General features: G+C 46.3%; 1 protein-coding gene across 1 annotated transcript in view; it reads left to right on the top strand.

Annotated features, from left to right (window-relative positions):
- rgs3a (regulator of G protein signaling 3a) overlaps window positions 1-25347 on the top strand; it is a 108166-nt gene that overhangs the window by 28635 nt on the left and 54184 nt on the right. Inside the window, exon 10 of the mRNA XM_036528232.1 lies at window positions 11420-11557. Within this exon, the coding sequence (XP_036384125.1) occupies window positions 11420-11557 (138 nt within the window). The remainder of the gene's footprint in view (window positions 1-11419; window positions 11558-25347) is intronic.

The raw sequence follows: 25347 nt of genomic DNA, 5'->3' as shown, positions 1-25347 counted from the left end.
CCCTCCCCCCAGTATTCATTGTAACAGGAAGTGATAGGGGGGAGGGGCAAGTTAATTAGTGCGGGAATGACATCATGGATTTAATCCAATCAGCTCCTGTTTCTCCTGTGAAACATATTGCCCGCAGCAAAAGTAAATAAATAAATATATAAATAAGGTGGTGGAGCCACACAGGCTTCTAGAATCGGGTAAGATTGATCAGTAAGATTCGCAGCAGCTGCAGATTATGAATTGAAAGCTGTTTCTGGCTGCTCTCCTCAATGACTGCTCTTTGTCATAGTTTCTGGGGAAAATCATGGTGTATTTTCAACATAAGCACCCATTAAGAAAAAGGACTGTGTGTCAATGTGAGGTAAAATACAAAATGTGAAAACGATGGATAGAATTTATTATTAATGTTTCTCAAAATATGTGTCATTATTAGGCAACACTGAATATCAGTATTAACCGCACATGGTATTTGTCATTTGTAAATTATAGAGCACATGTCACAATGCTCTGCAGCGTATGCACACATTTGCATGATAAGTGTCAGTTATTAATAGACTATTCTATTTGCAGAAGATAATTAACACATATACTTGTTTATGCAGGTGAAAAAACACCCAGCCAAATCACTGTCTAATGGTGTAAAAAATGACACACTCCTGGAGTGCTTATACTACTTATCATAAAATCAATGTAGTGTTGTTTTTATAATGGCACCGAGAAGCATCAGAGGGCAGGGGGGAGAGCCATTTTGTCACGCTGAAGACTAAAAAGCCAATATCAGCATGTTAACTGATTACCATTTCATCAGTTCATTAACCTGCAGGGCCCATTAATTTTCCAGTCACCCACGTGTTGTTTATTATCTGCTTATTGACGCTCTCAGCAATCCTGTTTAAGCTGCGGCCTCATCGAGTGGCTGTCATTGGCCAGCGGAGAGTCTCAGCCGGGGGGGGGGGGGAGACGAATCTGCAACCTCTCTGAAAGTCCTTTGAGTTGTGCAATTTTAGATTTAGTTTCACTCCCAGGGGGGGTCTGCTTTTTTACCTGTCTGGGTTCTCCATGGAGGGTTTACAGAGTCTGAAAGAGCATGAAAGCAGTTCAGATCTGATCAGTGTGGTGTGTAATGTGAATGTCACAGCACAATGCTGTGTGACCCTTATCAGAGTTATGCACTGTGACAGTCTGGCAAGAGCATTGTTAAAGGAGGGTCGGGGTCCCTCGTGAGAAATGCAGCACGCTGTTCAGCTGATTCCCAACATTTTCCCAGCATTCTCTGCTCTCCCACGCAAAGGCTCTGTGGCCTGGTGTGCCTGTGCACAAAGTCGGAGAAGCATTAGCAACCACTCCGCTAATAGAAAACAATCGCATTAAGTCCAGGGGTCAAGCGGTCTTTTTCTTTTATTTTTTTTTCCTTCCGTTTGTAATCTATGTCAGAGTTCAGACCATCCGTCTGCCTTAATTGAAAAGGTATAATGGAATTGCGTCTGTCCCTGGAGGGTCTGTTAATAGATGTGGAGCTATATTTGTGTGCCGTAGAGGAAGAAAACTGAATCTGAGAGGCCAGGAAGAAAGACAGCAGGTCGCCCTTTTTTGCTCTGAACCAAGTTACTGCATCAGAGGAAGACTGACTGTGGAAGGAGAAATTTCACTTGGCTGGTCAGTCTGTTTTTTAAAGAGTGCTGACAGCTCTAAATCTTACCATTATAGTTTATCACGCAGATCTCACTGTTGGCGTCAAGCTTTTTGGAGCCGAATTAGGAACGCTGTTGACACGTTGTCAGCTTATTGTATGAGTGCCTTGTAGGGACAAAAGTCCAGGATGTCCATTTGATTCTCCCACATTTCCCAGAATCAACTTGGGGAGAATGCATATACATTATTTTAGAACATTTTTCAATTCAATTTTTAAGTATAGCCATTACTTCTCTGTTTTTATGGGAGGAAATTTCAAAATGGAAATTTTTCAAAATGGTCAAATCTATTTTGCAATTTTTAACACTGTATTTGTAACTTGTAACAGTATGAAAATATTAGAATGTCACAACCAAATTCAAAACTTCCACAGAGATACACTTTCACTAAATGAATATAAACAAGTAACTCCAATTAAACAGTGCTATAAGCAGACAGTCCTAGTTGATTACATTTTAAAATGCCAAATTCCGTTTTGAAACACCCAATTCCATTTAAAAAAGGAAATCTTGTTTTCGAAAGGTCAGTCTTGCTCTTCCCTGAGTTATTTTGCAGTTGCTGAAAAGTAGGAACCCTAATTAAGTCTCAAGAAAAGGCCATTTATTGGTTGGGCTTTTATTAATGTCAGATAAAACCTTGTGCACTTGGACTTGGAGGGAAAATATTTTGATTTTGCCTGCGAATGACTCTGCTCATTAGAAACCTTCCTCTGAATTGTGCTGCAATGCATTGTGGGAACAACTTCATGGCAGGGTGTGGCTTGCAGCTTGTTGCCACCGTCAAGGGTAAATCATCATAAATAAGGAAATAAAAGAGGAATAAAGAATACATTAATACTAACACACACATTGTAATTATCGGATACGCTTCAATAGCATCAATAAGCGCTTGCCGCTGGTTTGGCTCGTTGTGTAACTCCGAGGAGAGGAAGGGAGCGTGACATAAGCAGGTCTCTCGCTCCTCATTCCCAGCCTGGGAAGAAGAGGGAAAAAAAAAGAAAAAAAGGCGTAGAGGCAGAGAGTGGGATGGAGAATGACATCACTCTGCTCTCCTCTCTGCTCTGTGACTCCACGCTCCCTCTCCCGAGCGCAGCTTCTCGCATATCCCCAGCGACCGGCGAGCCACGGCACAGCTCTCCCGGGCCCTGCGCTCCTTCAGGGCCAGAGACCAGCCAGGAGGACAGGTAGGGGGGTCCCTCTCTCTCTCTCTCTCTCTCTCTCTCTCTGACGGACGTCCCTCGTGGTACGCTCTCCTGGCCCCGGCGGCTGGCACTGGCGGCACAGCTAGTTCTGCGGGGTTTTTTAGCATCTGCGCACGCGGCCGCCTTGCCTTCTCAGCTGTCATCTGCGCTCCCAGTCTCAGCCGGGCTGCTCTAAATATCACGCTCACGTCAGTGCAAGCTAGGGCCGTTCTTTTTTTGGTCTGAGTTGCTTCCTGTGAGTCGGGCCCCGCTGGGCGAAGAGATAAGGAGAGCGTGTGCGTCGGTACGGCAAAGTAGGTGACAGAGCAATCCTAATTCATATCCTACAATACGGGAGCACCTTATCTTCCTGTGCCATTCAGCAAGCAAAGACTGGATTTGTTGAGATTGCTGACTGACAGTTGTTTGGCAAAGTAAGAAGTGTTAAAGTAATCTCATAAGAATTCTTTGTGAAGGGGAAAAAATTTGTGAATTTCACCTGAATGGAAAGAAATTGTCGGTTTGAGTTGTGAATCTCTCCAGAACAGCAGCCATCCACTGAACACAGAATTACACTCAGAGAGGTTTTTTTCCCCTCTTTCCAGAATAGTTCTTGGTGTCCTCTGTTCAGAGGATGCAGGAGAGGGGTATTTAAGGCTAACCTCTTTTTGCCCAAATTGCTAAAGTTCTGGCCCCTGTCTCTGAGTGGGACAGAATGGTAGCCTCTGAGGGAGGTGCAGTGTGTGTTTGCACTTGGCCTAGGACAGGGCCATCTGTGTGCCCTCTCTGGTCCGCCTGTCCCGGGCCCGGAGGTGCCCAGCCTGTTCCCCTAACAGCTCCGCCTCTCTCCCACAGCGACAGAAGATGTCCTGATTCAGCCGCGTCTTTAAAACGGGACCGACCCGTACGGGCCTCACTCAAAGGCAGTCGGGGAACGGGGGCATGTTTTGCCTTATGGTGTCTGTATTGTACATATGCCTTGGTTTTGGGGAGGTTAGAGGTGGAGGGGTGTGGGTGTTGGGGCTGTTGCTGTAGATTTTTTTCCACAGTGGAAGGGAGTGGAAACATGGAGTTGAACACTGTGAGCTGTGCAATTTTTGGATCCGCGTAAGATCAAACTTAAGAGAAGGGATTTGTGTATTGAGCATAATAAAAGGATTGAGGATGGGTGTGTGCTCCTTCCCAGTAATGTATGTCTATTCTCACCTTGTTCCCCTCAGCCAGGCCTGTAAGAGTGGCTGTATGGCACTGCTGTGCCCAAAAAGAGTGGACCAATGCCATGGAGAACTGACCTGGAATCAGTGCTGAGAGATGGGGTGAAATTGAGAGCTGACCTGGGATTACTGCTGAGAGACGGGGTGAAATAGACAGCTGGCCTGGGATCAGCACAGAGAGAGGGGGGGTGAATTAGACAGCTGACCTGGGATTACTGCTGAGAGATGGGGGCGAAATAGACAACTGGCCTGGGATCAGCACTGAGAGACGGTTTGAATTAGACAGCTGACCTGGGACCAGTGCCAAGCAAAGGCGTGAAGCAGAGAGGGCTTGTTCAGTGGCTGAGCAATGAGGCGATGAGGAGTGTGGCGGGGGGGGGCTATGTCAGCGAAACGGCTGTGTTTATGGCAGTCATCCATAACTGCGTGTCAGGCTGTCCCCTCCCAGTCTAATTGCTCTGAAAGTTGTTTTACTGCGCGGCCCCACAGTCCCTCAGACACAATGTGCTGAGAGCAGGGCGATCAGGGAATCGGCAAGAGGAGCTTTATTGTACCTATCCCACAATGCACTAGGGGAAGATGGACAGCCCCCAAGGAGCCCATACATCTGCCTGTAATAGCTTGTGTACCTCACGATCATGGCTGATTATTCCATCAGAGGGGCCTGACCTCTGCGATCTGACACGGTGATTTAAGGTAAAAGATTTAGGGTCTGGGTCAGGCTTATGGAGTGTTTATGGGAGTGGTTTTGTGGATCTGGCAATGTGAAGGATCGTGAGAGACTGAAGCAACCCCATATGATTAACATTCTATATTTATCTGCATCGGAACATTTCTCTCAACATGAGATACTGTGGGAGTTTCTTCAGGCACCAAAATTGAGAGGAAGAAAGAGACAGACAGAAAGAGAGAGAGAGAGAAAGAAAGAAAGAAAAAAGAAAAGGACAAGTAGGGAACAGGCTCTGATCCTCAGCCCCCTAATGACTCGAACTCTCTGATGGTAGGTCATTAGGAGGTCATCGATGCTCCTGTCAGAGAGATGTAGTGGGGTGGCAGGAAGGGTGCGTCTCTTCCTTGTGTGAGCAGTTGACCAAGATGCATGATGGGATGGGATGGCTTTGTGTTTCCTGACTAGCACCCCCCCCAGGACACAGGAAGCGGGGAACAGTAACTTTTAGGAGCTTGAGTGACCTCCTTAACTGACCTCTTTTTTTAAACTGCAGAAAGCCTGAGTTTCTCTTTAATTTATGCGAAAGGACTGCCTTTACACTATAGCACTTGTAGCACTTATTTGCAGTAGGCCGGAACTGAAGAGAAGTACAGCATTACGTAAAATCTTGTCTTGGATGTGAGTTAATTACCAAAGAGACTCTTTCAGAGAGCTCTGTGTTGACCCCCTCAGATGCTCTCACCACCTCTCCCCCCTCCGCACACACACGCACGCATGCACACACACACACACACACACACATGCACGCTTGCACACACACACACACACACACACACACACAGTTCTCTTAGGAGCGCAAAGATTTTCTCACATCGGGAACATATCAGACCTGCATTCCATTAAATCCAGATTGCATCCCGCATGTGTTCTTACACATTCTGAGGTAGGAAAAGGTAGGCTTCTGCTTAAAGTCATGCTGTAACTCAATTGAGCTCAATTGAATTAGGCCCTGGGGATAGTGGCTGTGTTTGCTATGCTGCAGACATAGTGTAAAGTCAGTATTCCTGTCCGATCTGCAGTTATGAGTTATGTAGCTCTGCTCCAACTATAGTTACCTGAGCAGCCTTCTGTCCTCTGAGATTTAGTTGTGGAAGCAGTTCACGATGATTCCTCCTGACTCTGGAGGGTAGTACGCTGATACTGAGAGGTGATTGGCTGATACGATCACAGCAGCAGGTTTTGAGGCGGCGTGTGGTTTTGTGTTTACGGTCACGGGGAGCAGGACCGCGGATACGGTTGGTTGTTTTGATCGCCATCGCTAAGTGCCGCGCAGCGATGGATTCCCTCATTCCGGAACGCTGCTGTGACCAGAGCGCGTTCTAGAATCCCTGCCAGCCGCTGATGCGGCAGGGCCCATTGTCTCCCCGGCACACTGGCTGGCTTTGTGACCCGTACCCACCGCAGTGGTCTGGCTCGTGGCAAGCGCCGGGAGCTGTCGACAGCATTCTCCTGTTCGAGTCAGGCTGGTGATGTCACTGCGCGTAATGACATGCCCGATTTGTTAGCGGTGAGATGTTTGTTGACATAAGATAGCGTGATCTTGACTGGAGGGTTCACCCTATTCGTTAGTGTGTTTTCCCCTGGGATTATGTCCATGAGGGAATGACTTTACTGCTTTTCTCATACCATTGAGCTTGTGAATATTCAACGACTACGAGACGATAAAATAGCTAAATTGATATCGTCTGCAGCCTAGCATAAACATTCTGTCACACTGATGGTTCATACAGTGGTCCATATGCAGATTCATGACCATGGTCCGTATCGTGCCTCCCTTTGACCTCTCTCTGTCCCCCTCCCGGATATGTCTGCTCTGCAGGAAGTGAGAGACAGCAGTGAGAGGATTGGCCTGAGCTTGATTTGCTTCGTATTTACACACCCTGTCTAAATAAAGCTGCACACTTCCTCCCTGCCAGCACATGAATTTCGCCTTCCTACGCCTGGCCACTGCTGTGAACAGCCATGCACCCTGGGTCTGTGAACGTGTGTATGTGTCACCTATTTCACTACCCAGCATGGATGTGGATGTGTGTGTGTGTGTGTGTGTGTGTGTGTGTTAGCTGGTTTCTTTCTGCTTGAATGTATTCGGGTGTGTGTGTGTGTGTGTGGACTATAGATAACAGATCTGCCTAAGGGAAAAGCCATACATATTGCAAGATATTGCTGTGTCCATATGGAATAGACAGTGTTATATGACCCCCTAAGTACGGGCAAGTGTGGTACTGTAGGTGGTTAATTATTTATCATGTGTTTGCTAACAAACCCAAGGGAGCCCAGGAACACGGTTAGCTTCTGGATATCCTATATTTTAACCCTTTTCATTAACTCTTATGTTTTATTGTGGATAAGAAAGTATTAAAGGAAGGTCTGTGTGTGTGTTTTGTGTGCTTGTGCCTGAGTGTCAGAACTGTTTGTACGTATGCTTGTATGCACGTACTTGTGTGTGGCTGTGTGTGTTTCTTGTGCCTGTGTTTGTCTGAGCGTCCACACCCACAATCCTTTGCAACAGAGCAGGGGCTCCCTGTTGCATGCTGGGTCCTGATTGTTCTCGTAAAGTAGCATTGACTGTTTAATTTAGGAGGGTGAGATGGATGAGAGCAGAATTTCACTATCGATTTCTTTTGTCTCTCAGAAGTCTGCGCATTTCATCATCTTGTAGAGAGGGCAGGAGCGATTACGCCCGCAGTTTATAAATTGCCTCTCTCTCCCTCTCGCTATCATTCTCTCCCCTCCTCCCCCTCCCCCCTTCTAATGACAAGAAAACAGTTTTGAAAAACTCTCCTCGATAAAGCTGATGCTGAAAATGGAAGGTCAGGTTCCTTTGTTGGAGAGGAAAAAGCCGCGTGATTTGCTGGGTGTGCGATGTCAGCTGCTGCAGACCGAAAGGATCCAAACAGGCTGACTTCGCCCTCTGTCCCCAGAGATATACGCATACAGTTGCAGTCAGCAGGTCTTTTTTTTCTCAGGGTAATATCACAGCCTGTGGGGTTTCTCTCATAAATGAAAGAAAATGCATTACATAAGCGAGCTTTCCTAAGAGTTATGGGCAGGCAGTCATCTCAGAGTCATGGGAAGCTATTATGCTCCTGTTTTAAGCTTGATACTTTGGAAATAACAAAGCAGGGTATTGCTGCAGTTGATGTACAGGCATCTAAAGATGAACTCTGTTAATATCCCCGTTGCTACACAAACAGATCTGGAGATATTGGAGATGAGAGGGTTGTGATATTAACAGGGATCGTTCAGCAGGGGAAACATGACAAAAAAAAGACACGAAGCGGTGAAGGGATGTGAGGTGTAACACGCTGTTCTGGAGGTTGTGATATTTAGAGTAGAGACTGTCACACGCCGTGGGCGTGGTCTGGTTCGGGAGTGATCAGACAGGAGGTCAGAATTGAAGTTTTCCGGCCTGTGGAGCAGTGTTTATGGATCGGTAGCTGAGAGGCGAGAAAGCACACAAACAAAAACTCTTCACAGACTCGCCCTCATGGGTCGGTCAACAGAGAATAATACACTAAAGTAACAAAGGCAAAATAAACCACAGATAAACTAGCTGCAGGCTTTTCCATGCTTGTTGTCATCCTCCCGCTGCTTTCCCAGGGGTCCTCACTGTTTTGAAACGGGTCTTTTATGGGCCGATGCCCTGGACAGTTTTTACGTTAACATTGCCCAGGTTCGTCAGATCCTTCTGCATCTGAGTGAGTGGGATTTGTTTTCCTCTCACTCCACCCCACAGACAGACACATGCCACATTAAACAGGTTGGTTGAGACAGTATGTCTGCCCCTGAGTAATGATCCTCACCACCTGATGAATGATTGGTCGTCTACCATAGAATACTCACACTTGCTGCACTTTGAAGAGATGGCTCATTTTTTTTTTTTTTATTTTCAGAAAAGATGTCAAATAAGCACATTTAAACGAACCCCGAGGACAGGGGTTAGCTGGGCAAATGTGCCAAGAACGCACCGAGCCAGTAACCTTTACGAGGCGGATTTATGTCCAACCAAACACTTTCCCCGGATCTTCCCGCAGCTCCACCCAGCACTCTGTCCTTTTGTTCGAGGAGCGCCCCATTACTGGACCAGTGTGCCTGATTGATGATTTTGCTTGGATGACTCACCCTGTTATTGGTGTGGAGGGCCGAGGTGTTCTCCCTCCTGGGACAGAAAGCGCAGTTTACGAATATACCAGCCTGTATTTTAGAGAAAGGCGCGTTTAGAGAGTGACTCAGAGGTGTGGTGAGGCCCTGCTGAGTTTACCCCTCACCTTTTCCCCTCTGCTTTGAGACCCGTCTCTGCCATGGCTCACGAATTTATCCACTCTCTTACAGGTAACTTGTTTCTGTTTTTCTTTTTCATTTAATTTTTTAAGTAAATACCGAGATGTTTTTTGTTTTCAAATGCTTTCAAATACCCTGTTATAGATAATCGAACATCTGTTTTTTTTCCTTTTCCTGAAAAAGTAAATTCTGAGTTTTGTTTTGATACACTTTTCTAAGTCTTCTATCATTCCCCTGACCAGATTTATCTGGTTCTTAGATAAGATCTTAGAAAAAAAGAAAGAAGAAATAAGGAAACTAACAAGGTGGTTTTACTTTCTTGGTAGACATGCTTATCTCGGGCAGCATACACAGCTAACTTCCTTTTTCCATATTATCTGATAATGGATGTTAAATGAAGACGTTCAGGTTAAGTATATGTGTGAAGGTACAAAAAAAAAGCAATGCTTGATGAGGGATTCACACTAGCAACCCCTCTAATCAAAAGCACAGCCCCTTAAACACTGTGATATATATATATATACTGTCACTCATGTGTACCGACTGTCATTAGGTCAGTTCTGGTGAACGTCAGGCCTAAGGGTTGATTTGCAATGTATCTGTCCCTACAAAGGGTAGAACCTTGCGATAATAGCATCTGGTAGGCACCTAAATGATAACCGATGATTATTCTTCATATATAATAACAGTCATAAAATTGATCACAATGAAATCTGCCTTTGTGACTTGGGGCTGCTGCAGTATGCCCAAGATAACAACAGCTTACAGCTCAAGATCAGAACATCAGTTATGATGGCAGATTGTACCACCAGGAATGCACGTGAAATGTGTTTGCCTTCGGTGCGTGATGTGGAAGCTTTTTCCGACAGCATAGCACGGCTCTGCTTCCTCTGCTGTCCTGAGATGTGCAGGGAGGCGCTTCCTGTTGATACACTCCTTTTAGGATCAATGCTCTGTCTCCCCGAGGTCACTCCTGTACGAAGGAAAGGCTTATTACTTTACAGAATGTCAGATCACATCTCCCGCTCCTGGCAGGAGAAAAGATTAAAGATCTGCGACCTTCCTGTATTTGATAAAGCTCTGTCAGCTTTGGAAAAATGTCACGGTCTGTATTAACGCTGCCATTTTCCCTCGGCTCCGTGGCCGAGCCTTTGCGGCGGCCATCCCATTATCGTTAGGTCACAAGATCATGCAATTCCGTTCCTGCTGCTCTCGAGACAAACAAAAAAAGCTAAACCAAACCACAGTATTTCAACACACAGCATTCGCCCAAGGGAAGCTACTGTAGAATTCAATTTGTCAATAGTATGTTTTTGTGGCTTGTACCTTACAAAGACATAATGGAAGAAACATGCAACTATTGATCTGCCTTGTAATGGCAGACTACGTCAGCGTGGGCACAGTACCTTCAGCTTAGTACTTCCATGGACTCCATTTCCAAATGCATTTTCAACGTTCTTCAAGAAAGTTGAATTAAATTCAAGCTCCAATCGAATGCCAGATAACAGCTGTTTGGGTAAAGCACAGATCAGTTATTCACAGAACAGCCATAGGCACACTTTGTTCAGCTTGTATGGAGACCTATGTCTCTCAGTGTCTGCACCAGCTTCTCCCAATAATTACTCTGACAGTAAAGACATTTTATCAGTGCGCTGCCCATTAATGGTTGGTTTTTAATTGGCCTGTCATGCATTGCCACCTGACAATGGGCACAATCCTAATGGGCACTTATACGAACGCTACTACCCCCCGTTAGAATACGATGTTCAAACAAGGTGGGAGGATTTAAACTGTGGTGACGTTTAAGTGAGGATCATGAGTGAGTGGCGCTCATGGGCTCCCTCTGAAAGCAGTGATGTTTGACTCTCGAGGCGCTCGGAGACGGTACACAGAGGCCTCTCGGCTCGATTGTGTCTGGCAGAGAGAGCATGACTGTGCCGTCTGCTGTCACATGAGCTTTCACATTTCCCTCAGAGCTGGCCGTTTGTCTCTCCACCGCCCATCTCATTCACCGTGGTGATTCCTGATTTTCTCTCTCTCTCTTTCTCTCTCTCTCGTGCTCTCTCCCTCTCTCCAATGTGAAGTGAACGAGTGCTCTTTCTTTCTTCCGAGCAGAGGGTCTTCTGGGACAACATGCATCTTGAATGAGGGAGAGGCACTTCTCCCCAGCAAAATGGCACAGTGATCAGGCTGGAAAACAAACAGGAAAAAAAGGATGAAACTTCTGCTAGCGAGCGACCGATCTGACCATCCCTCTCTCTCTCTCTCTCTCTCTTTCTCTCTCTCTCTCTCTCTCTCTCTCTCTCTCTCCCCCTCTCTCTGCGTTCGCAGAAGTGTGACTGCCTGCTCAGTCTGGAAGCGTACTCGGCCGAGCAGAAGCGGAGACTCTGCCAGTGTCTGCGGGACAACATCGAGAAGCAGCTGCAGCTTCAGCTTCAGCGGCGGGAGACGCTCGGCCACTGCGACCAGGTAAGGGGACGGAGAGCCTGTGCTTGCGTCCGACACTCGCCCGCTCGGCGGCCCACCTGTGCCTCACTCTCTGCGTCCCGCTCTCTGCGTCCCGCTCTCTGCTCTGTTACCTCGTTCAGGAGCACACACGCTCCAGTGAATCGCAGCGAATCCGGCCCACTCTCGCCTCATGCTGCTCACTTTGTGCTCTCAGCATCACCCTCCAGTACCGTGCTGCGTTGCCACGGTATCACGGATTCCCTGTGCTCTGACCAGATAGCCAGCTTTACTCTGAAAGTTCCGTCTCTGCCGCTGCGGAAGCTACGAGTGTTCTGAATTCCGTCATGAACATTCTTGAAGGGGTGTGGTCTAAGACAGAATAAAACTTAGCAATGCTGGCAGAACCAGAACCTCCTGTTAGCAAACAGAACCTTCCAGGTGGAGGGCTGAAGTAGGAGTTGAATAGGAGCTGAATATCTCGTCACAGTATAGAATGTCTGTGGTGTAATGTCCCAGAGACAGAATTATGCAGGCAGCATGATGTGGGTTGCCTCTCTTTAGGTATTGCGCCTTCACTGGCTGGGTATCTGCTCAGTACCGTGTATACAAGACCCTGCATGAGGAGAAAACATGCCTGTTAAACCCTATGAATTTCATGAGGACTATCGCATTGATTTTTACACAATAATATAACTTAACTGTAAATCGTGAGTTTTTAGCAATTTAATATTGAGCTCTCATTTGGTATATTTTTTGAACAATAATGCAAGCGAGGTTTTCAGTAAATAAATAAACAAATAAATAAAAATATATGTTTTTTTTTAAATCTTTTACTTTTTGGTTCTTTCTACTTCCTACCCTTTCCACAGTAGAAATAATCCAGTCAATGTGCATAATAATAATAATAGTAACAATAATAATAATAATAATAATAATAATAATACATATATAATAATAATAGTGTCTGAGGCATGTGCCAGTGGGCCTTTAGGGGTTTTCAGAATGGTTTTGCTGTGCAGGAGTTTGCTGTCACACAGCCCTGACTTGCAGTTTCCCTGTCAGAGACAGCACTGGTTTGCATAAGGGGGGTGTGGGGGGTTATATTCAGGTTTTATTGCTCTGGATAGCGCTTGGTTCATTGCCGCTGAGGATGCCCCTGTTGCTGCCTCACTACGTTTTCCTCAAGCACACCTTCAAGAGAGACCCTGTGCTCCTGCTCCTTCTAACTCCACTCACTCCTTCTCCTTTAACTTTGAGAAAATAATTCAAAAACTTGTTTTTGAGATGAGCGGTTGCTGGAATGAACATATACATGGCAAAAGAAGAGAAAAATTAGAAAAGTGAAATTCTCAAATGGAAAAAAAAAGAAAAACAAAAAAGTATAAAACAAAGAAAAACAAAATGAAAAACAAAAAAAAAAACAGAACCCAAAATGTAACACTTGATTAAATTTTTCAATGAAAGATAACGACAGAGTGCATTTCAGTTAGATGTGGTTTTTTTGTGTCCATGCCTCTGAAGTGGGGAATTAGAATGGGGGGTGCCAGGCCAATCAGGTGACACATGGTGCCCAGGTCCACACCTGCTATCAATTAGCGCCCTTTTCTCTCCCGCACATGAAAGCGCGTACGCGGCGGGGCGCTTTTATCCTGGGCGACGCGCTTTGTCTCGACGCCCTCCGCGCGGCGTGCCTGTCTGCTTGCTTCCGCCGCTCCCTTTGAGTGCCGTTAGAAGCGGCGAGGCTTCGCAGCGGCTCTGAGGGGAAACCCGGTTATAAAAGAGAGACCGGGCTTTTTACCGGCCCCTCTGTTCCGCGGGTTAACCCTTTGGGTGCAGGATCGGAGGTGCTGGTTACCAATGGCCAGGCAGGTGGGGGCAGGGCGAGTTGTGTTGGGGCGCTGAACTGCAGACAAACGGCCTGATTATAGTGCTTGTTTTATCTGCACCGACGCAGGTGTCTGAAGTTAAACGCTGAAGTACTGCATTGCAAGCCAGAGTTACATCTGTGACGCAGTGGTCAACGTAATTCATCAATTTAACCTCAGATTAAAGAGACGCAGGAGTGTTGTCCGTTATCTCAATGATAAAGATTAACAATCAATTTATTTCCCGCCTCATCTTGCACGGAAAACCCCACAAATCATATTCCTCCCTCAGGGGTGTGCGATTGCCCATATAAGGTTCATCCTAAGACCTAGCGCAGGAGGTGGCCAGATAAGAATCTGCCGACTCCCAGGAGAAAGAGGAGGTTTGGGTCGGGATAAATATAATAAATTAGATGAATAATGATCTGACTCTTTGAAGGCTCGCTGGGTTAGCAGCTGGGTTTCGCGTTCCACCTGACCCTGCTCTCCCTGATCCGCTGGGCCTGCGGTTTGTGTACCTGACGACCTGCCAAAAGTTCCTGATTTAACTCCCCATTCCTGTGTGTGTGTTTCTCCTCCGTGGGATGCCCAGATCCCCCAGTAATTGGATGATTCATCTGTTTCGACATCTCTCCCAGAAATATAATGCTGCCCCCCCCCAAAAAAAAAGTCTCTCGGTGCTGACTCAACTCTGAGCGGGACTAATAAACCCGTCTCTCCGCTCCTCTCTGCTCCGCTGAACCCGCGGCTGGGATCGTGACGCCTTGAGGGTGTTGTGACTGAAGGAGCGTGCGTTTGCGCGTGTGGTTCTTACGCAACACATCCGACAGGGAGGAGGGGAAAAAAAGAAAAATAAGAGCAATCGGTTCCTGTTTTATGCTTTTGCTGTTTTGGTTGTTGAACCTCTTCGGTGTTGTCAGGGTAGATTGGTTCTGGGGATACTCGTTCCACCTCAGCAGACGAGAGCTCGAACCCGCTGTGGACGAGCGCAGACCCGCCGCGGACGGGCGCAGAGTCTGCGGACACTTTCCCCCTCGCCGCGGCTGGAAACTGAAATGCGAAAAGGTTACATTTTAATGATGGCTCTGGGGAGCGGAGGTTCCGGCATTATAAGATGCTGATGCTGATAGCCTTCTGACGGGAAACACTCTCACGTACTGGTCTTCTAAACAAAAACACAATTTCATTTCATAAGATGAGACAATAAAAAAGGCTGCCCTGGTGTTTTTTTTTGTCTTAGAGCTTTTTAAAACTTCTCCTCAGGGTTCCAGTCCTGTTTCGGTTTATTTGCCATATCTGTTAAAGGTGTAAGTCAGGCTTTCTAGCAGTACTGCTGTGAGACCAAATTTGATTTCTGATTTCTGTTCATGATCCCTTGTCTTTTTGACTTGGGGAGGGGAATGTTACCTGCCTGTGCTGTTGGGCAGAACAGAGAGATTCTGTGTAACCTTTCTGAGGGGAGTGAAGCCTGGCCCAGGCATCATTATATTCAGCTGTGAGGTTCCAACATAAAGATTTCGGACATGAAGTGACCTTTCAGTAATTGGTTTGTATTTAGAGTTGAACTACTAGTAAATCACAGTCTTCACCAGATTGGATATTTCTTTTCCTGAGAGTACCGCGGTGCTGTTAACATGTCTGTATGAGAGGACCCATGCACACACACACACACACACACACACACACACACACACACACACACACACACATGCATGCGTATATGCACACACAAACACAGACTCATACATGCATGCACACAGACACACAGACACACACACACACACACACACACACACAGACAAGGAAGCACACACAAACACACACACACACATAGAGATGCACACATGCACGCATATACACACACTCATATACAAATACAAATATTGACAGTGTCAAAGTGGGTGGTATCAGGTGCTTTATAAATAGAAATTGCTTTGCATAGTTAGAATCCGTGGAAAAAAAACCCCTCAGTCAGCTGTCTGGTCATGGGGTCCAGTCTTGCTCCGTTTGGGACTCTTTAAACAGATTGACGATGCAGCCAGAAACCCAAGAAGCCATGACTCAGCCACTGAAATAACATGCAGGACTGAAGTCAAGGCCGTTTGTAGGTGAAAATTAGTTCATTTAAACAATATGTCTCTCACTCCTTCATCACTGAGCCACACACATGGTGCCATCTCTAAGATATGTTCAAGTCTAAAGAGATTCAAGAAACACATACATGTCAAAATTAACTGCATGTACTGCAATAGTATATCAGTTATTGCCATCTATCATTTATCTTGCATTTGTGTATGTGCCGTAGAATAGGCTGAAAAAAAGCTTGCAGTATCTTCGGCAAGAGCTAGATCTGTAGCCATTGGTAATCATCACGATTTTCCAATATCTGCCACATATTTTTACATTATATTAGTAATATAAAGGTGTCTATTATGTTAATTATAATTATATATTAATTTATATATTAAACATATGTTAATTAATCCATGTCAATTACTGTATGCTTTCTGTTTTTTATTTTACCCTGTATTATATTGACATTTCTAGTGCTGTACGTGTGGAAAAGTACTGTCTGCTGTCCACTGTCTTACGTTTTACGCTGTTCCCTCCAAACACCATCCACATCCCCAGAATGCTCTCAGCAGTATCAATATCTCAGTGCTGTTCCGCAGGTCTCCAGGCCACTATAATCCCGTGTGCTTCTGTTTATACTCAGTGTACCAAGGATTGCGTCCAGGGTTTCACTGTTTAGTTTTGCTCGCGGGTACAAGGCGAGATATCTGCCTCCACAGAGCCGAGCAGCCCAGGAATGGGGAATTTCTGACTGGCGATGTGTCTGACTCCGGTTTGTCTGATCATCTGCGGAAGATGAGTCCTGGTTGTGCCGAATCGGGAGAAAAGTGCAGATTATCTTTGACAACAGGGGAAGCTGGAACTGAACAGAGGGGCCTGACGCTGCCTGGGTTTGGAGGCGAAGGGCTCTGACGCGGCTCTGTCTCTCTGTCACGGGGGCCGATCTTAGATCCACGCCCGACTCCTCTCCCGCCTGCTGCAATGCAGTATTTTGGTTCCGGCAGCGAGGGAAGCTGGGTAGTTATTATTATTTTTTTTTTACGGTTTTCCGCTTCAGTGCGTAACCCCATTCACTCTCGCCTTTGTGAGAAACGTCAAAACGTTCAGCTTTATGACACTTTTGTTTTTTTTTTGGGTTGTGGTTTTGTGCATTGCTCCAGCAGTCTATTAGGAATGTGGAGTGGGTTCTATACATGTGTCACTTTACTTATGTGGTGAACTGATTTTTTCTATTTTTTTTTTTTTTATAAATGCATGCACATAATAATTCAGGCTAGCTGGAAAACAGCCTGGGGGGAGGTTTGGCTGGAGCACTGTAAAACCGTGGTTACATATCTGCAGCCAGTAGCCAGTTTTGAATCATGTGGTGGCACTTTGCTATTGCACGCCTGTGTAAGGTACTTTGCCTTAATGAATCACACAGTCTGAGAGAGTGTGTCCTGAATGGGAGGGGCCAGATGCAAGGCCCCTCCTCTTTCCACTTCTACCCTGCTGCAACTCATCATGGTTAGACAATGTAATCATAGTCTGATGGTCATTTCATTCAGCTAGCCAGCTACGAGACAAGCACAGCAGCTACTGATGGCAATCTAAGGCAGACACTTAGCCATCACACTGGCATTGAATGGGTTCAAATGCCTTGTTTGCCCAAAGTAATTGCAGAGGGCTGTGTTTAATGAGCTCTGATTGGCTAGTCATCACCTGAGTGTTACTGTTTAATTAAATGGCTGGTGTAATGGAGCCCTGCGGGGGGACATTATAATTATCCCTATAGGTAATGAGTCATCTGTAATGAGCCCTAGTTAATTGCCCTCTTTCCACGGCCCAACGCAGCAACGTGGAGATGCCATCTCGCGTTGCTGATGCTCGCCGGGCAACTGCAGCCATGACTGAGGCCTGCTGAAGGGCTCGCGACCTTCAAATGTCAAGAAGCGTTCAGCGAATCGTGTAGCTTTTGTAACCGCTCATTTTCAAAGAGAAGCAGTGCAACGCTCCTAAATGAAAAGGGGCGAAACATCTAATGTTACAGAAGTGATAAGCTTGTGTTCAGGTGTTCATTTTACTCAGGAGTTTATTCTGACTACTATAAGGCCACTTTATTATAACCTCCTATTTATGCTGTTAACAGATAAGTAATTCCTGTGTTATTACTGCTTAAATGGTGTATTTGCAGTTTTCAAGGTAACAAATGAGCAATAAATGGCATGGTTTGTTAATCAGTTCTAATGCTTACGAGTTTATTTACGAATCATCTGTCCCACATCCAAAGATTACTTGCTTTGTCATCAAGTGAGCTAATTCTAAAATCAATCTCACAACTGCAAAATTTGAATGAATGACACTTTGCTATCTGCAAATGCTTTTTAATAGATTTGAACAAGCTATTTACAGAACATGTGTTACATACTACCAATGTGTAGAAATTCTGTATGCTTAATAAATAAGGAGTTTGTTAGTAGCTTGGATCATTGCAATACATAAATGGGCATTATGCTGGTATGCAGTAATGCATATCATTCACACTGCCACTGGACCTGGACTCTTTCTTATTATTATCCTTGCTTAACAGACACCTTTATATAGGCACACTTTCCTAATTCCAAATTTAAACCGTATCCATTTATCCTGAAGGATTCACTAAAAATGGATGCATTTACTGAAGTAGTAAATCTTAGCTTGGAGGTGTAGCAGGACTGTCCCCTGGGAGTCACACATGGGTTACATTCGAGCTCTTTAATCACACTACCATGCTGCTGCTAGTGTCTAACTCACAGCAAGAAGGACATGGAAGGTTTGAGAGTCCTTATAATTAACGAAGTAAAGAAAGCAAAACTGCTGGGTCACTTTGTCGCCTGCTTCCACACCCTTGATTTGTGCCCCGTCCCACGACGCTCTCCTACAAGGGCGGCTGAGAGGCGGGCATCTCGCCCGTCCTTTCCTGAATAATCCCCCCCCCTCACCATGGGCTCTCACTCGTTGCCCTTCTCTCTGCCTTACGTAAGTGTTGCCGGGGGAGATAACAAACCCGCCCCGCCCTCACGGTGTCTCACACTCCCAGCTCCCTGTCAGGTAGACTCCCGTCAAAAAGTGCTCACCGCTGCCCCCTGGAGGCTGCGGGTCAGACGGGAGCGGGGGAACTCACGGGATGTAACATTTGCACAGCTGATGCACCTGCGTTCTCCCGGGCAGCTATTAATAGCAGCTGGTGGAGTTTGCGCATTTAGCGGTAGAGGGGAGAGGGAGAGGTAGAGGCTGGGGGGAGGGGTCGGGGGGCAGAGTTGTGTGAGGAGGACCTCAGCCCTCACTATTTGCTTTCAGAGCCGGTCTTATTTGACGCCGCTGATGAGAACCTGAACGGGTCACTCCAGCCCCTGTTGCTCAAACATCATAAAACACGATGGCCGGAGTGCTCTGCTTGTCTGCGGTCATCACTGTGAGGCTGGAGCTTATCTCATTTGCCGCTCTGCTCCGCACCGCGGGCCTCTGCTCTGCCTCACCCACTCCCGCGGCATTCTGGGAAAATCAGACCTGCCGCGACGCGGTTTAATGGCGTGGGCGTAACATGTCCAAGATGGCAGGTGCTTGAAATTTTCCCATCTTATGCCACCTGAAAGATGGAGGGTCACTTGTGTAGCTTACTTTTTGGCATGCTGTCCCTGTATACATCTGTTTAATTAAGGGGTCCAAGGTTACAAAATGGTTGTGAAAACTGTGCCTCATCAACTGGCTACAGACCTAGTTGCTAAAGCACTGAGACCCCCCCCCCCCAGCTTGGAGAGCAATCTTCAATGGAGAGTTCCTGACCTGTGCAGTTGCTATGTTATTACGCATTGATACACAGCAATGAAAGTAACCTTTGTCATTCTGTATAAGCAGGACAGTGAGTAATGCCAGCTTGTGGCTGGGGCTGACTGGGCTAAGGTCAGCTTCAACACAGGTAAATACCAGGGCGATTCAGTCTCAGGAGAACACAGCAGTTTCAACGATGAACAGTGCGTTATTCATGTGTAATTACAGTGTTGTCATTCAGCCGTTTGCAGTTTAATTACTCAAATATCAGGTCAGCTTGATACAAAGAGGGACCTGGATATGTCTTTACTAACGTAATGTTTTTTTAGATGATGTCACACAATTTAAGCCTCACCACACGTGTCTTCCTGTTTGTTCCTTGTTTGTTTGTCCGTATCCATGGAAACGCACATCACATGTGTCGTGTGCATTCTCCAGTTATGCAGCTGATCAGTGTTCTGATCCAGGGTACATCTACTGCACCCTGTCTGGGTTTTCAACCTACTACCTTCTGGTTAACACATCCAACAAAACTGCTGACATAGTGGTAAGGAGCAGGGCTCATGACCAAAATGTTGACGGTTCAGTTCCCCACTGGGGCACTGCTGTTGTACCCTTGGGCAAGGTACTTAACCCATAACTGGATAAAATGCTTAACACTGTAACCCATGTACGTTGCTCTGGGTAAGAGAATCTAATCTAATACTAATTGACAAAAATGTAGTGACCTGCATATTTATTGTCTGGTGTATAGGGTTTTTTTGATGCCGTTTAGGGTCAGTGAGGATGCAGAGATGCAGACCGTAACCCCCTCCACCCCCCACCCCCACCCCCCCTCTGAGGCAGCACAGGGGCGAATGGCATTTTTTTTCCACTCTGCGGTGCATTTTGGCAGATCAGACAGGGTGTGAATCCCTCTGGATCGCGGCTCATCTCTCACACCCACGCGCTGCTACAGGCAGGAGCTCGACTTGTTTTGAGATGGGAGAAGGAGAGGGAGAGAGAGAGAGGGAAGGAAAAGGAGAAAGAGAGAGGGAAAAAGAGAGGGAGAGAGAGAGAATAAGTGAGAGGGAGAAGGGGGAGCGATGAAGAGAGGGGGTGAGAGAGAGAAAGACACAGAGAAGGGGAAGAAAAGAGAGGAAAAACGAGGGAGACAGAGAGAAAGAGAGAGAGAGAGTGGGACGGGTTTGCTTTTTGTGCTATCAATGTTTCTAGAGAAGTCCTTTTTATGTCATCAGTGATTCTGTCATGAGAGTAGCAGAGATCTGTTTCAGTTTGAAGACTTTTTCTTCTTTTATCTGTTATCCTCATATCTCCTCATTCAGCTCCACAAACCCTCGGCTCTCTCGTTTCACCCTGTGACTGACTCGACTTTACATGCTGATATTGTGTATGCTTCCATTCCCGATACTGTCGTAATTGCTTTGTGCGGCCCCGTAGATAAAAATAAACATACCGAGCTGAGCTCCAGAGGAAATAGTTGAGGGACTAGGGTATGGTGCGAATAGTGTCACGTACAGTAAAACGGGGAAAACACAATGAAAAGAAGTGCTACAGTTACACCGTGCGTCTTTATACCTTCCAGAGCTGCTTGGCACATACCTCTTCAAAGGTGTTGTGGAGGGGAGCTGGCGTTGTGAGTTGGGGGGGGGGGGGGTGACATGTTTCTTGGTGAGGGACCATGTTCTTTGTAGCACCGACAGAGACTAAGCAAGCTGCTGGATCTTTGCATTGGCGTTTCTCTGTACCTAGAGCTGTGGACTGGGAACCAGGCAGCACTTTCTCTCTCTCTCTCTCTCTCTGAAGTGCGGAGCGTCAGAAGCTGGAATTCGGAGCTGTGTCTGCCTTTACCGGTTTCTCTGTCATCCACTGACTCTGTGACGGGGGCAGAAGAAGCATGGTTCAGCACGTTCTGCCGGCAGCCAGCTTCAAGGGGTGATTCTGCGCTCTGCTGGTCTCTTTCCCTCTCTTTTTCTTTTTCTCTCTGTCCCTTTCTTTCTCATCTTCTCCCCCCTCGCGCTCTCTGGCTGTCTCCTCTCTCCCTCTCTCTCCTTCTCTCACTCTCCCTCACCTTTTCTCTTTCTTTTGCTCTCTTCTTCTGTCATTTCAGTTCAATTCAATGTGTTTTATTGGCACAACAGAGGTACACATTCATTTTGACAAAGCAGTATGCAAACTAAAAAATGAAAAAAAGTAACAAGTCATAATAAGTCAATAATGAACAATAATGAATAACAAACTATGCAACTAACATTTCTGATAATACTGATAGCAATAGTTAAAAAAGTAAGATATAACTACAGCAAGGAAAAGAAAAATATTACTTTTACATTGTTACATTTGTCTTGCTCTCTATCTCTCTCTCTCTCTCTCTCTCTCTCTCTCTTTCTCCCTCCCTCTCTCTCTCACTCTTTCTTCCTCGGGGCTCCATGTGAGGAGAAAGTCACCGTTTCATGAGAATTGATAACCTTAATTATCTCAAACGCGGCCGCTCGATCAGAAGACCTCAGCGTGGGGCAGCCGTCATATTTTTCATGCTTCCAGATCAATACCCTCGATGGGCTGTGAAGTTTAATGACATCTTTTCTGATGAATGTTGTTATCCTTTTAGTTTATTCAAAAAGTAAATAAATAAGCAAAGGCCTGTGATATATTTATAACAGTTATACAACATGAAAGCTCTGGCACACCTAAAACCTAGTGGACTATGTGTCATGTCTGTGTTCAATTATTGATCACGCTCGTTTCCAAAACCAGGATTTCTCCCAGGAAACATGATGGGCTTTCTCCACTGGAGCATGCGTTTGTGCAGAAGTGTGATACCTTTACGTTTGAAATATTTATTTGCGTAAACGGTTTTCAGTTCGGGATAATTAAAACCGAAATAAACTATGACTCAGACACTGTCGAACTAACGTGGCGTGGTATGATGCGAGCCTCGCCGCGTGACGGGACGGCCTCGGCCAATCAGCCGCTCTCGGCGCTGGCGCTAAGGGGGACATTGTCACGTTGTTGCCGTAGATATAGCATCGCTACATTGGTTTCTATTCTATTGCATTCTATTTAGCACCCATTCCACTGTTCTGAGAACAGACAGACAAATATAACTGCCATAACTGCCACAGAACACCAATAACTGCTGGATGTTCTAGAATCCCTCGTGCGTCTGTCATAGATACACTATTACAGACTTTAAAATCAGATTTGAATTTGAACGAAGATCCCGAATCCGTCTTAAATGACTGGTAAAATGTCCGAGTTCCAGTCTGTGCCCTCAAACTACTGATATCGTGGACGTGTTAATCAATTCAAGTCTGTGGTAATGGAAAGGCATGTTATCTACGCGCTGTACCATATTCATACACACTTACTCTCAACGGATAATTTAACCTCGCTGACGCAGTCGATGTTTATGTGTTACAGAGCCAGTGAAAAGCCGCAGCCATTGATTTTCAAACATGAGATGATACAGAGTGATTCAGCTCCGTCAGTGATTGAATACCGCTGTACTGAGACAGACACCGAGCTGCAAGCTGGCTTGATTATGCTTCTTGCGGACAGATCGATTTTCTTGACAGCATATTTAAAGGTCAGAAGTGTTTGAACCGCAAATGTGGAGGGCGATACCTTGTATTGTTTCATTGTGTATCTCTGTAGCAGGAGGACAAATTTAAAATGGCAGCGATGATGGTTGGTGTGCTCCGGGTGCTGGCAGGGAGTTGTCATTCCAGGGACATGCCCCTGGGGGTGCTCTGATACCCCTCCCGTGTAGGCAGGGGTGCTAAAATTAGCCAACTGTCCAGATTACTGTCTCCCGTCCAGTGCACTGACCAGTATCTGCAGTGCTGCCCACAAGCAGCCAGTCAGGAGCAGTTTTCATTATGACATCACAGACATGGGTGCATTGTGCACGTGCATTATGAGGTCAGGGGGGCTTTGCTGGTGAGATCCAATCAGAGGCCAAATAAAGTGCCCGAAGTTGAATGACAAACTTCGACTCTCGTACATTTATATTTTAACATATAGCCATTGCTGGTTTTATTGTGCAGTAAAAGTGTCAGAGGAGGAGAGTGTGGAGCTGAAAGCCAGCGTAGAATAAACAGCTGAAAGGAGACTCTGTTTTATCAGTGTTTGTTGATGTCCCCTGGATTGCTCTTTCATTAATGATGTGAGTGCACTGCGCCTAGAAACCGAGCTCTGAGCTCTGAGTTCACTTTAAACACCGCAGGGATAAGGTGAAGGTAGGAATGCTCATCTATTTTAAGAATGTGTGTGTGAATGTGTGTGTGTGTGTGTGTGTGTGTGTGTGTGTGTGTGCGTGTGTATGTGTATGTGTATGTGTATGTGTATGTGTGTGTGTGTGTGTGTGTGTGTGTGTGTGTGTGTGTGTGTGTGTGTTTGTGTTTGTGGCCAGGTTCACCCATAAACTTCAGACCAACACTTTTTCCCTGTCAGGAAAATTAAAGTGTTGCACTGCTTGAGGTCAGAGAAGCAATAAGCAAGAGACACCAAATACCGAGAAGTGAAATGATGTTCTCCTCGCCCTCATGTGGCTAACTTCATAAAACACTGTATACTCCAGCACTCAAAAAGCAAGAAACTGCAGGACCAAATGGCTTCAGTGCTGTACACAGAACAAGCACCACAAGATTCGACCGATGTTTGTATTTTCTTAGCAGTGCTCAGGTACAATTGGGGCACCTGCCAAAGAGATGAACTAAGTTCACTCACCTGTAGGTACCTCTTTGCAAGTCTGTGTGTTTGAAAACGAATGTTCATACAGCTCACTACTTATCGGCTGTGTTTCTTTAAGATCATGCAACATGCCCTACTTACAACACACATATAATCATTTACTGTTCAAAAACAACATACAGTAGCAGAAAGCAGAGGTCTAACGAAATGCCTTTCCCATAACGGCCTGACAACATGCCTAAGAGGTTTAGAGCTCTGATTAAGCATTAAGCACTCTGATTTAATTGTCTTTAAGCTCTGCTCTCTGATACTGTCCCATCACAACACAGCTGACAGACATCATTAGCTGTGAGTGACCTGAAATAAACCACCCATGCAGCGGAACATAAATAGCTGCAGTGTTTGTGATGGCTTATTCAGGGTTGTCAGGTCTTGTACTTACAATCTCTCTCATGCTGTACATATATGTATGTATGGAGATACTAATCATTGGAGATGAAAGCTGAGATTGCCATGACAGTTTTCCAGGGGAGAGACTGTGTTCACTGCCTCCCTCTCCTGGTTTGTGCATTTGTATTTTGTGGTTTCAGCAGAAAAGTATGAGCAAGCGTTGCTTTTGGAGTTGGGGTTTGGTGGGAAGCGCACGGAGGGGAAAAAACTTTTTAAACACACGGTCCCCATGCAGCCAAGAAGCTTCTCGGATGAGATGCCTTGAGGATTCGCTCCAGGTCATTGGATTTGCAGTTCTGCCGGGTCTAAAAATAGTTAGTGGGGAGCAAGGCATCGAGAGCTCCGGGCATCTGTGTGCCCCCCCACCCCTCACACACACACACACACACACACACACACACACACACACACACACGCACACACACGTATGCACGCACGTTGGCGCGCCCGTTATAACAGCTCGCAGAGGGGCGGGGCTGCAGCAGATCCAGGAGACAGAGAGAGTGAAGGAGAGAGGGGTGGTCGGACAGAGCGAGACAGAGAGTGAAGGAGAGAGGGGTGGTCGGACAGAGCACCCCGCTGACAGCGTTCGGATCTTCCTTCCTCACCACAGCCGCCTTCGGCTTCGGCCTCCCTCCTCCTCCCGGGGATTCGCAGAGAGCAGTTCCGCCTTCCACATGCCTGTCTCTAAGGTACTCCCGCTCAGAGCGCGTGCTCCACGGCCGGTCCTGGGCTTTCGGAACGAGGCGGGGGGGGGTGAAAGTTGCGGAATGTGTGAGCGTGGGGGGCGCTCGGTGTTCTGGAGTCCCCTCTGGATGCATTCTTCTCTGCATGCGCTCGTTACGGTCGTGCGAGCCTCGCGCAGCTTTGCTGGAGACGCTTCTGAAAGCGGTCGCGCTCTTGGCTGACATTTAAGGGCAGTCACAGCTGAGTGGTGTT

This window comes from Megalops cyprinoides, chromosome 5, assembly GCF_013368585.1.
Source record: "Megalops cyprinoides isolate fMegCyp1 chromosome 5, fMegCyp1.pri, whole genome shotgun sequence".
Classification (NCBI taxonomy): domain Eukaryota; kingdom Metazoa; phylum Chordata; class Actinopteri; order Elopiformes; family Megalopidae; genus Megalops; species Megalops cyprinoides.
This window is presented reverse-complemented; position numbering and strand designations above follow the sequence as displayed.